Below are 16,806 nucleotides of genomic sequence, written 5' to 3' on the forward strand. Positions count from 1 at the left end.
ACAGGAGTTTACGATGGAACTGATGTCTCTGAAAAAATATACCTACATGATGACAAACACCCCATTCCCAGGTATTTTTGGAAAGTCGTCTACATAGAAATTGTTGACAGATCTCTTCGTCGTTATGCTCATGGAATTTTATTTGTAATGCATAATGTCGATCCCAATGCTAAATCGAACGAGCAAAAGATCTGTCCCAACGATGACGTCTCGAAAACTGGATGGCAATTTTTACCTGGCACAGAACTGAAATCATTGATGTATGGTTGTTCTCTTAGTACAGCTAATATGAAATTTTTTGAAGAAGAAAAGCCTTCTGATTGGAAGTACGAGCCCTTCGATTTACACGATGTACCTGTAAGAGAAGTTAATGATGTAGGAGAAACGACTGGTGTTAAGACACGGAAAAAAATTTTAACATAAATTACCTGTTAAAAAATAATAAATGTCCGCCAAAAAATATATTTTACCCAAAATTAGGTAGAATTTACAAACCTCATAGTAAAATTTACTAATCTCATAGTAAAAATCACTCAACGTGTGGTTCAATTCGTGATGAAAGTAAAAATTACATTTCTGTATAGTATTTTTTCCCACAAAATTCAATGTAATTTTTACTATTTACGGATGGTAAATTTTTACTATTCTGTTCTGGTAAAAAATAAAATTGTATGATTGAATAAAAAGTACTGCACCAGGTGGTATTATCTGTTGCGATTGTAACGGTAATTTTTACTATTCACGAATAGTAAAGTTTCACTATTCTGCCCAAGTAAAAATTACTCAGTTATAAAAGTAATTTTTACTATTATTTCTAAGTAAATATCACGCATTGTGAGAGTAATTCTTACTACATGGAAAACACGAATTACTGTGTCAATATTAATAGTCCGGCATATGACAATAGGAGTAATTGCACCCCCCCCCCCCGCCGATCCTCCGCGACAGCTTTTTTCTTAAAGGGGACATCCTGAAGAACATTTTAAAGCAAACTTGCCAAAAAAAAAAGGTGGCCTTACTTACAAAAAGGCGGCAATTTTGATTGACAGGTCAGCCGAAATCGCAGATTTTGCGTTTTAACATAGGGCTTGCACGAACTTTTTCAAACTTTACAAAGGTAGATCGAAAGATCATGCAAAAATTTATCACCTGTCAAAATTTCAAGGTCTAAAGTGCGTTTTTCGATTTTTGGTGAATTTTTGAAAACCGAATTTAGGCTAAAACTGAGGGAAAAAATCAAAATTTCACCAAATTGACCAAGAAAGCTGAAATTTGGAATATACCCTATTTCCGACATGTCAAATCGATTGGAAACGGTTTCAAGCCGTTTTGAGCAGTTCTGGAGCCTCTAGCAGATTTTTGAAACTTTAAATTTTCACAAAATTTCATCAAATGGAGATGTAAAGCTGAAATTTACTCTACACTCCAATTTTAACACCCTCTGAAGACGACTTCAGGTGGGTTCAAGTAATTTTAGGGCATCCAGCGACTTTTTTGAAAATTACTGGAACCTCCAGTAGATTTTTGGAACTTGAAATTTCCCCAACATTAAATTATCAAATAGAGTTGGCAAGCTGAAATTTACTTCGCAGATTACATGATGGTTTCAAATGGTTTTGAAATTTCAATTTTCCAAAAAAACGTCATACAACCTTTCAAAAAGTTGCTGGAGGCTCCAAAACGACTTGAAATTCACCAGCAGTCAACTTCGTAGCGCATTGAAATTAGTTTGCAGAATGAATTTCGACTCTCCATCTTGGTTTGATGAAATTTTGGGGAAATTTCAATCTTCAAAAATCTACTGGAGGCTCCAGTAATGTTCAAAACAGTCGTTGGAGGCTCTAAAATGACTTGAAATTCACCAGCAGTCAACTTCGTAGCGTATTGAAATTAGTTTGCAGAATGAATTTCGACTCTACATCTTGGTTTGATGAAATTTTGGGGAAATTTCAATCTTCAAAAATCTACTGGAGGCTCCAGTAATGTTAAAAAAAGTCGTTGGAGGCTGTAAAATGACTTTAAATCCACCAGAAGTCGTTTTCAGAGGGTGTTAAAATTGGAGTGTAGAGTAAATTTCAGCTTTCCATCTCTATTTGATGTAATTTTGTGAAAATTTAAAGTTTCAAAAATCTGCTGGGGGCTTCAGGAATTTTCAAACAGTTGCTGGAGGATCCAAAACGACTTGAAATTCACCTGCAGTACTTCGTAGCGTATTGAAATTAGTTTTTAGAATAAATTTTAGCTTTACAAACCAATTTGATGGAACTTTGTGGGAATTTCGAGTTTCAAAAACCTGCTGGAGGCTCCAGAACTGCTCAAAATGGGTTGAAACCGTCTCCAATCGATTTGGCATGTCGAAAATAGGGTATATCCCAAATTTCAGCTTTCTTGGTCAATTTGGTAAAATTTTGATTTTTTCTCTCACTTTTGGCCTAAATTCGAGTTTCAAAAATTCACCAAAAATCGAAAAACGCACTTTAGACCTTGAAATTTTATACGATATACCGGCAACACAGAAAATACACACACAAACATGTGAAAAAGTGCTATCCAATCAAACTGCACGTAATAAACAGTAACGTGATTTGAAATAGCACCACGCGTTTGCAAACAAATATATTCTTTTAATCCTAGTTTATTAGTAGCGTGGTCATAGCCGAGTAGTTAAGTTAGGTAGTTAGGAAAACGTAAGGTACCAGGTTCGATTCCCCGTTAGGTCATTAGGTTAGGAAAGGCCCTAGGCAGATAAGTATGGTCGAGCGGCCCCCGGGACCTTCAGAGATGAAACTTATGTGGTGTATAGGTACCCCCAAGATAAGTATTTTCCCCAAGTTTTGGACCTCAACTCTGAGTGGTTCTTGAGTAATTCCTCAAAAATCTAAAATCGTTTTTAATTTTTTGCTCAGGATTGACTCAGCCGATTTTTTTCAAACTTGAACCAAAGTGTACGTATGCATAAGGGCTTTTCCCAAAAAAATCAACAGCCCCCTCCCCCCACTTTTCCCCCTCCAAAATTTAGATTCAATTTTTTGAGGTCCCCCTTACCACCCAAGGCCTTTTGGCACACTTTTCGAAAAATATTTTTTAGATGCAGTATTGATCCTAGAACAACATATAACTTACCCAAAATTGTACCTCGGGTGCGCCATAGTCAAATTCGACCAAAACCAACACCCCCTCACCTGTAATAAGGTTAATATGGTATCTACGCCACTACTATTGAAGTTATTTCTGGAATATCGTTTATAATGTTGTAATTTTTAAATGAAAATTATGTTTTTGAGAGTCGTTATTCACAAATTCCCATTTAGGGACAGCGAAGCACCCCCTCCCCCAAATTTGGGCGAAACTTTCAGAAAGAAACCTGGGGCATGTGACATATCGAATTACATGTTTTTGGTAACGCTGAACACGAATATGACGTCAGATTTCTCATTGGACCCCACCCACGGCCCCCAACACCTCCCCAAATGAGGTGAAAATTCAAAAAAAAGCGGTTTGTTCGTGCGACACATGGAATAGTATGTTTTTGGCGACGCTGAAACCGAATATGACGTCATATTTTTGATTGCATTCCGTCCACGGCTCCCAGCACCTTCCCAAGGGGAGTATCCTGAAAAAAAATGGACTGGTGACACATGAAATAGGTAGTATGTTTTCGATATCGCTGAACACGAATATAGCCTTAATTTTTCAAATTGACGTCACCCATAGCTCCCAAAACCTCTTCCCATGGGTAACTGTCCAAAAAATTTTTTGGGGGCCATGGATGTGGTCCAATCAAAAATCTGACGTCATATTTTGGTTTCAGCGTCGCCAAAAACATACTATTTCATGTGTCGCACGAACAAACCCCTATTTTTGAATTTTCACCTCATTTGGGGAGGTGTTGGGGGCCGTGGGTGGGGTCCAATGAGAAATCTGACGTCATATTCGTGTTCAGCGTTACCAGAAACATATAATTCGATATGTCACATGCCCCAGGTTTCTTTCTGAAAGTTTCGGCCAAAATTGGGGGGGAGGGGGTGCTTCGCTGCCCCTAAATGGGAATTTGTGAATAACGACTCTCAAAAACATAATTTTCATTTAAAAATTACAACATTATAAACGATACTCCAGAAATAACTTCAATAGTAGTGGCGTAGATACCATATTAACCTTATTACAGGTGAGGGGGTGTTGGTTTTGGTCGAATTTGACTATGGCGCACCCGAGGTACAATTTTGGGTAAGTTATATGTTGTTCTAGGATCAATACTGCATCTAAAAAATATTTTTCGAAAAGTGTGCCAAAAGGCCTTGGGTGGTAAGGGGGACCTCAAAAAATTGAATCTAAATTTTGGAGGGGGAAAAGTGGGGGGAGGGGGCTGTTGATTTTTTTGGGAAAAGCCCTTATGCATACGTACACTTTGGTTCAAGTTTGAAAAAAATCGGCTGAGTCAATCCTGAGCAAAAAATTAAAAACGATTTTAGATTTTTGAGGAATTACTCAAGAACCACTCAGAGTTGAGGTCCAAAACTTGGGGAAAATACTTATCTTGGGGGTACCTATACACCACATAAGTTTCATCTCTGAAGGTCCCGGGGGCCGCTCGACCATACTTATCTGCCTAGGGCCTTTTCGTAAGAGATTAAAATTGTCAAAAATCCTCCACATCGAGTAGAATCCAACAGTGCAAAAAAAATTCAAAATTGCACATCCCTTCCCCTTTATTTTAATTTTTTAAAATTTCATTTTGAAAATTTATATCATTGCTCAAAAGTAAAAATTACCTCACCACAAGTACTTTTTATTTATCAAACAGTAAAAATTATCTCAAAACGAGCATTTTTTACTTCAACGCCTAATAATCTTTGCACAATTGGTTCGAGTAATTTTTACTATTGAAATATAGTAAAAATTATTACGATAGAATAATTTTTACTTTTCAAATAGTAAAAATTACTTCAAGTGGAGTATTTTCTTTCTTCACCACACATTAATTTTTACATTATTGGTTCGTGTAATTTTTACTATCATGGTACAGTAAAAGTCATTATGGAGGAATAATTTTTACCATGCCATCACATTAAAAATAATTTTGTGTGACCAGTTGAAAATACCAAGTTCTTAAATAAATTCTACTGTATTTTCGAATGGGATCCGGTTATTGTGCTAAAATAATAAAAATTACCTGTAATTTTTTTTTTCCGTGGAGAATAAATGTGTTGGATGAAATGGAGAAATTAAAGGAAGCAAAAACAATTTCCGTTCATTCTCTGATTCATTCGTAGAGGTATAAGGTACAATCCTCATGAAGTTGAAGTTGGGTACATTTTATTTTCGATGTGAAACTGAATTAGAAATCTACCCATACAAAAAAAACAACACAAAACTGTAAATTAAAATAGGTAATTAATATTAGATTTAAGAGGTTTTAAAACTAGATACCTAGTTACAAAAGTTCTCATTATTTATTTTAAGAAAAAATAAAATAATTTTCTGCATACTACTTATATGTAGGTACCTATTTTGTAAATATAAAAAAAAACAGTCGATACTTCACTTCTCATCGTTTGTACGGAAAAAATCGAATTGCAGATTCAAAATTATTAAAAATTTAAAAGCTCGTCAACACTGAAATTTCAAGGTGAGCAAAGCTAAGCTTTTCATATTAAATTATAAATGTTGGAAGCCAAAAATATGCAAAAAAATTCACCCAGTTTATTCGAAAAACTTTTCAATTTTTCGTCCGAATTGTTCGGAATAAATATTCTCCTTTTTTAAGAAGAGATCCCCCAGACCTCTAACCTATAAGTAATAAGTTGTTTCTTTAAATTTTTTAGGTGACTTAATTTTTGGATGATTTGAGTTTGATTTTTAAAAATTCTTTTTACTTATGACATTTTAAATTTTCAATTAATTTTTTAATCTGAAAAATTGTCGATTTGGGGATCATTCATGAATGATCCCCAAATCGACAATTCAGAAAGTTCGATTGCAATCGAACTTTCTGAAATATTTTAAAATAATTCTCAAAGTAATAATATGAAAAATTGACTACCTATCAATAGGTATCGAATGAAATTTCTCATAAGTGGCATAAAATGAGGAGTCCCGAATCCCGATAAAGCCATTTTTGGCACCAGACAGTTATCGACTCGATGACTGATCTTAAAATGTTGTAACAAATGTCCTAAATACGAATCCGTGGTCAGTTCACCCAAAATGACCACTTTTGAGGCTTCAGAAGTTCCAAAAGTTGCGAATAAAAAAAGAATTTTAGGAACCACTGAGTATCATTTTTAAAAACTTTTTTAGGTAGCGTAAAATATCTATTCGAATCCGATAAACGTAATGTGAGGTGGTTTTCCTATTTTCGACCCTCGGAGGAAAAAATGGGGAGGTTTGGTTTTTGGAAAATTTTGGAACCACCGATTTGAACCTACTTCTTTGAACCCCGATAAAAAGTTGCTTACAGTTTATTAGTATCTGAAAGACTTCCATCCTATCAAATATTGAGTTCGATAAAATTTTGCGCTGGTACTCAAAAATCCTATTTTCCCATTTTTCGTGATTTCGATAGTTTGGAAACCCCTGGAAAACTAGAAACCTGCGATTTGCGCCAAATATAACGTTCTGAGGTATATTCAATTTTCTAAATGAAAAAGTTGAATTAAGCTCCCTTCATATTCGTGGTTTTGAACCCTTTTTTTAGAGCCCCCCACTTTGGGCACCACTAAAAAAGGCGTTTACACATACTTTTTTTAATAAATTGAATAATTTATATTAGAAACACGCTAGCAAGTGCTCGATAATTTTTCATTTGATTTTGTAATAGTGAGACTAAGAGAAAAAAGGCTTACGTAAATTGGGTTATAAAAACTGTCTAAAGAAAGCATAGAAAAATATCTCCTAAGGGGTGAGAATTTCCCTATGCCTAGTTGCATTACAAAGCACAACCTTCTCGCGAATCAAAAATCTGTAAAATTTTCCACCGGAAAGTTGCTCTTTAACCTTCAGATTCTTCATGAATCATGCTCGTACTTGGGTACTTCAAACAACAACACTGCCTGCATCAGAATGATATTTACACACATGCTTCATCATTCACGAATCATAAACATCTTCGCATCCTTCTCACAACACCTGGTTCATCTTTTTCCTTCAAATCGCGCAGTAATTTTCTACCTCTGTTAGAAATCAGTCCGTAATACAAAGATTTTGGCATCAGTCGAATGAATTTTCACGCAGTAAAAATGAATTTTAGTCGAGGAGTCATTTCCAGCGTTTTAGTTGTCATTGCTTTAAATACAATCAAATCTGGTAAGAATACGTATAAAATATCTAGAATTGACTTGGGGTAAATCGCGAAAAAAAATTGCCTGAGGATTTTCACCACATTCAGGGAAAACGTTCAAGCGAAAATTGGATTTTTTTTCAAATTTGAGATTTGCTAACTCGTACTTGTACTTGAGTTTCTTTATGGTTTTTTTTCTCCATAGTTTCATGTAAATTTGAGCCATTGTACGTGACACAAGGCGTGCTTGGTAATGCATTTTACATAATATTTGATGTGAAGTACGACGGATACGACTCTGCAAACCAACATCAACACCTGGCAGTAGTACATCATTCAACAGATATACTTCTCGCATGCCCACGAAGCAATAATGCAAATTCACTTGAAATACGACATAGAGTTGCCAAAAAAGCACGTGTTGAGCCTTACTGCGAGTTGCCTGTCAAACCGCAAGTTTATCTGAATCAGAACGAGATTTACTTTAGTACTATCGGATTTCCGGTAAGTTACTTAGTTCGTAGCATGACAAAACTACGTTTAATTTTCCCCGTTCGTCCTAAATAGGCTGGAGAAAAATGAGATTATTTTCAAATTTCGAACTCAACGAAAGAGTTCTGGGGTCGTGTATAAATGGGTCAGATGAAAAAAATAAGGTCATATTCGCGTTCAGCAACTATGAAGAAGTAACTTTAATGACTGAAAAAATAATCAGAACTAACGAGAAAAATTTACAAAACGTTAGTAAAACATTTTCAAGCAGAAAAAAAATCACAAAAAAAGTTGATAGAGACTTTGAAAATTTTAGAAAAAAGCAAGGCTCTAAGGAAAAAATTGTTTGGAGGGGGGAGTCGCATCGGGGAGATTAATTTTCTGCAGAATCTAAGTTTTTTTGTAACTTTGAGAAAAAGTGAAACTTTTTGGCAGTTTGGCATGTTTGAGATTTTTAAATAATTTCTCGCAAGAAAAAATAAAACTCGTAATTTTTTCGCAAACCCCCCCCCCCCCCGGATAAGTGCAGAGACAATTGATTCTCAATTTTGTAGTGGGAGAAAAAGAAAAATATTTTTGTCCGTCACTTATACTGAAAGAAATTTACACCAGAAAGTTCAGTCACCTAAAATGGGAGAAAATTTTCCTGTCACCTAGATGGGAGAGAAATTCTCATTCTCTTAACCAGCAGAATATTTTTCTACCCCCTAAGCGACAGACTTACGATCATTTTAGTGACCAATTATGACGTCAGTGACCAAGCTCCGTCAATTTTAACATCCTACACAGTAGTGGTAGCGCTTAAGTCCAATTATAATCAAGAAATTATCTAATGTAACCGATTATACTCGAATACATCATCGTTTTTTAGGTGGTGGTGCCAAGCTGTCCACCACTCTCATGATAACAACCAATAGAAAACAAGTTTATCACAAATATCGCCGAGTATAGTCGAACGTGACATAATTCTAGCGCCAGCTGTGAAAGATAGCGCCGCTAGAAGTGTAGGATGCGTGCTCTACTGACCCCACACGTCCTCCCTCCCTGATTTCTGTAAAAGCTAAGTTATAAAAGCTCTGATCCGAGACAAATAGGCAGGACTGTAGACATTGACGCCACCAAGCATAGATCCAACTTTACTTCCATCTCCTGCGGATGGGCTCAATAAATTCATCTCTAGCTTCAATATTTCCAACTGTAGTTCCTACAGTTTCCAGCTTTAGCTTCCTACTCTTCATGATTTATTGAACTTAGATGAATTTTGGCGTCTGCAGCCTTGGACTTTGTCATCATCTGCAATGACATCGTTTCTCACACTAAGTTCCTATGGGTCAATTAATGAATCTGCGGTAATTGAAGGGTCCGCAGATGTGGAAATGCCCAAATGCATCACGGGCATTCGTAAATAGATCGACACGAGCGCAAAATAATAAAGGTCGACGCGAGGCTGAGCTTACAACGTATTTATCAGCATGTGCACATAGCCAAATACATAGAAAAACTAAACTAAGTGTTGTCAATCTACACATAGGAGGATGCGAGAGAAACAAGTGTAGGAACGAGTGTAGACAACGATGGCAAGAAGCAGGGACAGGTGTGAGTCGAAAAGGCAGGATAAAGGACAATGACAATAATGGGAACTGGTTCGGAGAAGCGAGCAGGAGCGTTGGCGATGATGCAAGCATATGAGGATTGTTAGCAGCGGTGCAGGTATGCAACGACCATTGATATGGTTGCCATAGTACAATGATAACAAGAAACAGTTTGAGGAGAGGAATGCATGAGCAGCGGCAACGGCGCGAGTATGTGACGAGCATCGATATGGTCACCGCAGTACCCCCCCCCCCTTTGGAAAAGACTTAAGGAGAAAGTTAAGAATAAATCTAACAATAGGTATTTATACAATAAATGTTAACAATAGGCGTTTAAAAATAATTTGACGAAATAAACAGAGTAAAAAAATATCGATTAATGCTAGTTGTTAATAATATTTGTGGTAACGTTTAGAAAATGCAAAGACAACTTAAAAATAGATCGAGTTGAAAAATATGTGGCTATGCAATGGAAAGACTTCAACTCAAAGGTCTTGTCTCTCCATGCGTTTTATTGCCATAAATCGTAGTATAATAGAGTGATAAATCAAACAAAAGAAAGGAGAAAAGTAGAATGGCGCTGGCAGGTTGCTGTCTGTTTTCATGTGGACCTTGAGTGCACATGAAAAAGTCAATAGCATTGATTAAGCAAAGTGGAACCTGACCGTGGGTTTACTTTGTCTACCCAAGCATGTATAAATGGGGGTAGGATTTACGATGGCAGGTTCTGTCACAGCAGGATCTGACGAGGTAAATGAGATGTTTAGCTTAAGCCTGTCAATGGAAATGTTGACTTGCTTGCCATTTTGATCAACAGTAAATAATTTATCCGTTTGACAAAGTACTTTGAAAGGGCCAGTATATGGCGGCGTGAATGAAGGTCATATGCGATCGTCTCGAACAAATATGTGCAAACAGGTGAGTAGTTTCAAAGGGATGAATGCAGGAGCAGCGGCAATGGCGCGAGTATGCGACAAACATCAATATGGTCGCCGCAAATCTTCAGCTGTCTCAGATCACTCTTTGAAATGCACAGAGATAGGTTTTAATCACAAGTTGCTTTGGTTCACATTATCCAACTTTAGTTTCAAGTTCAAGATCTTGGCTCACATTGTCTTCCTTTATTTTCCTTTTTGTTTGAAAATGGCGTATGGTTCACAATGTGCACTTTAGTTTCAAGTCCAGATGCATAGTTAACTGCGTCTTCTTCCTTTTTTTCTTTTTTTAATATTTATTTTCCTTTTTGTTGCTCACGACTTTTAGTCAAATTCCCAAATTCCCCAGGGTTGCGATCCTTTTTATTTATCTTTGTTTTATCCTCTAATTACTTATTTATAAGAATAACATGTCCTAAATGTGAATTTGTCTTGGACTATTATTCAACTTTCAGGACTTTGAGAATCCAATGAATATTTCCAACTTTGCCACACATATATCATTCCGTCGAAAGTTCAATCATTTCATAGCTCCATCTTTAATTAATAAATCCAGCTTTAACCCCACGTATTATAAATATGTAAATAGTTGGGAGGGAAACCAATTATTACATCCGCGAGTCGTCTGGATCCTGAGATCATGCTGAGCTAGTTATAGAATCACTAGAGATATCATTTTGCATCACAATATTTCCATCACTAATTTTCCAACAGAATGAGAGTGCATGAACAGATATCCAGATGGCCAAAGAGGATTTGAATTACGTCTATATTTTCTCATCTTCAAAGAAATCAAGATTCAAAAATATCCATTTTTAAACTCATAGTGAAAATTCAAAAACTTCAAAGAAAATTATTTAATTTTTCCATCTATGGTAGTTTTTGAAATTTTCCGTCAATTTCTCCCTCAATAATTTTTTCAAGACTGACAATTTTAGCAAAAGAATTTTTCATAGCAATTTTCCAGTAAAAAAGCAAAATTCTGATTGTGAGCAAATTTTTGAAAAATCAGTGTAACTTTTTAGAATTCTTTGTGGCTAAAAAGCAAAACATGTTCGGAGCTTAAATTTTGGGGGAAAAAATAAAACAATTTTCATCAAAGAAGTGAGACTTATTGACAACTTTTTGGCAAAAACTGAAATTTTTGATAAAAAGCAAGACTTGGAACATTTTTAGCAAAAAGTTGGGCTTTTTGGTATTTTTTAAATGATAAAAATGTTACATGTTATGAAGTTTGAAAATATAGGCAAAACTTTTCATCATTTTTGTTTGAAGGCAACATTTTGACAATTTTAGCCAAGGGCAGGGCTTACCCTCAAAATTTGATATGCTCCTCCCTTCAGAATCTTTCTACTCCTGTTTTTTTTCTCAGGTTCGTATACACTTGAATGTGAATTGTACAAATTATTTTCGTTTTTGTTTTTTTGCTTTTCTGTTCAATTTTGCAAAAGTAAGTCAACCATGATAGGAACACGACTAGGTGGGTTAGTTGGAGGGGAGGGAGCTGAAAATTTGAATGAGAAAAAAAAATACTAATTTTACCAAATACAATTGAGTTTTTAAAATGATATAAAAGATGAAAAGACAATTTTTGGCTCCAGCAGAATTTTAGAAATGTTGAAATATGACTTCAATGCCTTTCATTTCTAATTTAGGTACGTTTTTTTTTTAGATTTTCACACCAAACATAGAATATCCTACCACATACGTTGATGTACCCAAAGTAAGACAAAGACATGCCATCAATTCTACTACTCGTACATACGAGTACCTTCAATAGATCATTCGAAAACACAGACTCAAGTTATCCTATCGTAATACTCATAATATAATGTAAAATTTATACAGAACCATATCGTATGCGATCTGATTAATTTCAAATTTGATCAAACGCTGCATCGAATCAAAACTGTATACTACATGCTGGGAGCAGGTGAATTTCTGAAACCCGAAATTAACACTGAAAATAAAAACGAAGGATATGAAAAAGATCGAATTCTGTTCGGAGGCTACGATGTTGACGATTTATACGATAAGGTTTGTCTTCGCGTGTCACTCTAAGATCCTCTACGATAAATGTGTACCTAGCCTACCTATACTTACAGTTCCTAATTTGATAAAACTTTGACAGGCTTCACGATCACTTGTCAAAGTTAACCTAGCGCCCGAAGAAGACTTTCTGCTCCCAAACTGGAAATCTGCTGCACGACACAATCTCCTATCAGCTCCAATGTGGAAAGAACTGCTAACTCAGTGGCAAGCTTTAGAAATATTTGTAAGAAAAGTAACCCAAGTACGTACTCCAAACTATATCTCCATCTTCGTACATCTTTCCACAACCAGCATTGAGTATACCTCTGCACGAATTTAATACTTTGAAAAATGTCACTTGCAGGTTATCAATAAAGCCTATGTGAGAACTGGAGTCTACGAAACGCTCACACAACCTGGACCCGAGGGCTCAACTCGAAAAATGTTCTTATACGATGGAAAACATCCCATACCTATGTATTTTTGGAAAGCTATCTACATAGAAGTTCGGTCGCAACCGCATACTTTTCATCGTCATGGAATCTTATTCGTAATGCATAACGCTGATCCAAATGGTATATCTGAGGAAAAAAGCATTTGCCCAAATGATGGAGATGTTATTGGAAAAACGGGATGGGATTTTTTACCAAAAAAACAATTTAAATCGCCGATGTACGCTTGCTATTTAAATGAAACTAATCTGAGATTTTTCCAAGAGAAAATACGTCCTAATCAACACCGCGATCCATTTGATTTGACCGATGTACCTGTAGAAGTGACTGACGATGAAGGCAAAGTGATTGAGGTTAAGAGAGTGCACGTTCTCGACGAAATAAAAAAACTGCAGGAAGACGAAACAAGACGATTGTGAGAAATAATAAATCCTCGGCAGTTCCGAAATCCATCATTCCTGTAGAAGGAGGGGGTAGCATTTTTTCTTAATCTCAACATTTGATAGACATAATTCATTTTTTTCAGTTGAACATTTAAATGTAGTTTTTAAAAATATTTTTAAAAAAATTTATTTTAAATGAAGCATACGTTTCCAAAACGCACTAAGTCCATTTTTAAGATTTTTGAGATATCAACGCCATCTATTATAAAATTGCTTCCCGAATGCAACGGTGTATCACGTTTTAAGAAAAAATGAATATTTCCATGAGAAATTAGGGATTGAAAACCATGTGTGTCATTTCTACGTTTCCAAAATGCACTAAGTCCATAAAAAAATAAATTCATGATGAAAAATTTTGTTATTTCAATGCGATCTTGTTTGTATTTTACATTTTGGTGTCGACAAAAGAAGAATAGTTTTCTTTTTTGATTTTTTAAATAAATTTTTCAACTAAATGGTTTTCTTTATTGATTTTTTTTCCTTTTCGTTAATTTAAGAGTAAACGAATCTATGAAGTAATCAGAATAAAGAGTATTATTATGAAAAAAATTAGTTTCAACTCAGATCTTCTAGAACGAGAATAATACTTTTCCAAACGGCACTAACTACTATCGTTTTCAGCATTTTTCATTCACCTAGAGAAATATTACGTTTCCAAAGGGCACTAAGTCCACAGGTTTGCAACATAACACGTGCTCTACTGCCGCACCAAAGTGAATTTCTTTTTTTTTCAAAATGGAGTTAGTATTGGAAAGAATACACAAAGCAATTTTGCTAGGGTAGAATGTGAAACCACGCGATGTACTAGTCTGACACAGTTTTTTGTGTTTATCTCAAAATCAAAAAAATGGACTTAGTGCGTTTTGGAAACGTATGCTTCAAATATATGTAAGTACATATTATAATAATAGAACTTTGTATTTTATTTTTTTCGAGGATTATTTTTTGAAAAATTCTAAAAGAACAAACACGGGTAAGATCTACTTCTACAGGCTTGAAAAAAATGTAACGATAATTATTTAGTGTGTTTTAGTAGCCCTACATACCTGGGTCTGGGTATTTCATACATTTCTACTTAACAATCCAAAATGATATGATGGAATCCAAAAAAGAATTTGACCCCATCTAATGCTAGTTTCAGTAAGATCCAGAGGCATCTGATCCGATCAAATATGTCAAAACAAGTGCACTTAAACAGCTCTGATTAGACCTAATCAAACAGGTGTAATCAAGTATGATCAGATCTTTTTTTTTTTTTTTTTTTTTCAAATGTCCCCATTCCCCACGAGGGGGTGGGGGAATTTATTGTGTAATATAAGGTACAACTTATGAATACCTATTGGTTCTCATCATAACCATACCAAAGTACACAACAAACAAGAAATAGTAAGAATTTATATCAACTACAATAAATAGATAATGTAATGAAGTAGCGAATTATATCTAGATTGGGAAAGGGGGGGGGCAAAAAAAAATACAAGGGAAAAAAAACAAGAGGGTGATATTAATTTCTCATAATCTAGAAGAGGGTATGACATGAAATCGATTACGTTCGAGGGTCCACAACGATTGGACTACTTTTCGACAATAGTGGATATGAGCAGTGTCACTGACATCGATTGGAGGATCTGGACGTCCATCTTTGAATCGTGTACAAACTAGTAAAACATGAGCTGCTGTCTCATTCTCGTCTTTGCCGCAGCTACATAATGGAGATAAGGCACGTTTTTTCTTAAAAAGGTAGGAGCGAAATACACCATGGCCTGTAACAGCTTGCGTGAAGTAAAAATCCATCTCAGCAAGGGAGGGTGTTTTGGAAACATTGGGAATCAACGAGTATGTGAATCGACCAAATTTAGCTGAACTCCATAATTTTTGCCATTCTCTAGTTGTAGCATCAGCAAATTTTTTCCTTAAAGAAGCGCCGTTGCCGCCTGGCCATTTCAAAGGAGGTAAATGAACGAAGTCTTGCACTGGAATATCATTTTTAAGCAGCCATCGTATGCTTCTCTCTGCGACATGGAGGTGCAGGGGGGGAACACCCGCGAGAACTCCAGCAGCGTCTACACCAATGGTACGATAGGATCGGATGATGCGTTGACTGATTTGACGCCGAAGTCGTTGAAGTTTGATTACATTGTCGTGTAAAAATAGTCTATGATAAAAGGCTGATGAACAATATTTAATTAGCGCTATAACTGTACCATAATACATAATTTTGCGAGCATGAGATGAGTACCCAAAAGTATTATTACAAAGAGGTAATAATAGTGGTAAGTACTTATAGGCTTTCTCAACAATATAATCTATGTGCTGAGTCCAATGTAATTTATCGTCTAATATTACGCCAAGATACTTGAACGAGTGGGAAGTATTAACTCTATGACCGTTTATAATAAAATAATCAACATTAGGCATACGTTTAGGGTAGCGATTAAAAACAATAATATCTGTCTTAGACATATTTAATTCTAAATTTCTAGAATTAAGAAATGAGATAACTGAACAAATTACTTTGTCAACTCTATATCGTAGTACATTAATCGAATTAGAAGCAATTACTTCGAGTGAGTCGTCGGCATAGCAAAAAGAATAATTCCAAATGCGTTCTAATATCAACATGATTTCGTCAAAAACAATATTCCAAAGAAGCGGGCCAATACATGAACCCTGTGGGCAACCTCTCTTGATTTCTTTTAGCACCTCTTTAAAATGAATACGACGATCGGAGAAGTATGATTTTATGATAGCAATTAGAAAATGAGGAACGTTACGTTTGTTCAATTGATTAATAATATCAGCCCAACGAGCGTTATCAAATGCGCCGCGAATATCTAAACTAATCAGCACGGTATATTTATAATTCTTTAACTTATTAATACAATCTAGTACAGCGTGTAAAGCAAGTTCACATGATCGAAAACGACGAAAACCATATTGATTATTGTTAAGTGGTGAATACGTTTCTAAAAATAACTCTACTTGTGCTTTAATTAATCGTTCAAATGTTTTCCCTATTGTTGGCAACAGTGTAATGGGACGATACCCGTCAAATGTCTCGGGATCCTTTCCGGGTTTAGGGATGAAGGAAATGTTGCCTACTTTCCACATTTTAGGAAAATACGAGTTACGTATACACAGGTTGTACAGAGCAGGAAGAATTGCAGGGTTGATTAAATGAAGAGTCTTGATTACTTTGTAACCCAGGCCATCCGGACCTGGAGAGCTGCGATTACTTGATTGTTTTAGTACTCCAGTAACATCAGATGGTAGGATGAGAGGGGGAGGACCTTGAGAACCTAGGGCGGGTGTACGTAGGATTTACTCAGGAAACGGATCATCAGGAAACTTTGAGTCAATTAATTCTTCAATATGGTCAGAGACACTCTGAGACATAAACGGACGTTGCTTGTTTTTGACCAGAATACTATATGCTCGTCCCCACTCACGCTGGTTACTCACAAAATTGCGCCATGCATTGATTTTTGAATCATGTATTGCTTTCCGGTAAAACTTACGAAACTGATGTCGGAATGTGAGAAATACAGCACGACGAACTGGTGATTTTTCTTTACGGGACAG

At 35.7% G+C, this 16,806-nt stretch overlaps 1 protein-coding gene across 1 annotated transcript; it reads left to right on the top strand.

Annotated features, from left to right (window-relative positions):
* The first annotated feature begins 7,170 nt into the window (after window positions 1–7,170).
* On the top strand, window positions 7,171–14,094 carry LOC135847885 (uncharacterized). Its single transcript, XM_065367617.1, has 6 exons — window positions 7,171–7,305; window positions 7,485–7,783; window positions 11,971–12,021; window positions 12,147–12,335; window positions 12,430–12,591; window positions 12,694–14,094. Exons 1-6 carry the CDS (start codon window positions 7,218–7,220, stop codon window positions 13,198–13,200), a joined length of 1,296 nt encoding a protein of 431 aa, XP_065223689.1. The 5' UTR covers window positions 7,171–7,217; the 3' UTR covers window positions 13,201–14,094.
* Window positions 14,095–16,806: the final 2,712 nt, after the last annotated feature.

The sequence above is a fragment of the Planococcus citri genome, chromosome 5 (assembly GCF_950023065.1).
Source record: "Planococcus citri chromosome 5, ihPlaCitr1.1, whole genome shotgun sequence".
NCBI classification, from domain to species: domain Eukaryota; kingdom Metazoa; phylum Arthropoda; class Insecta; order Hemiptera; family Pseudococcidae; genus Planococcus; species Planococcus citri.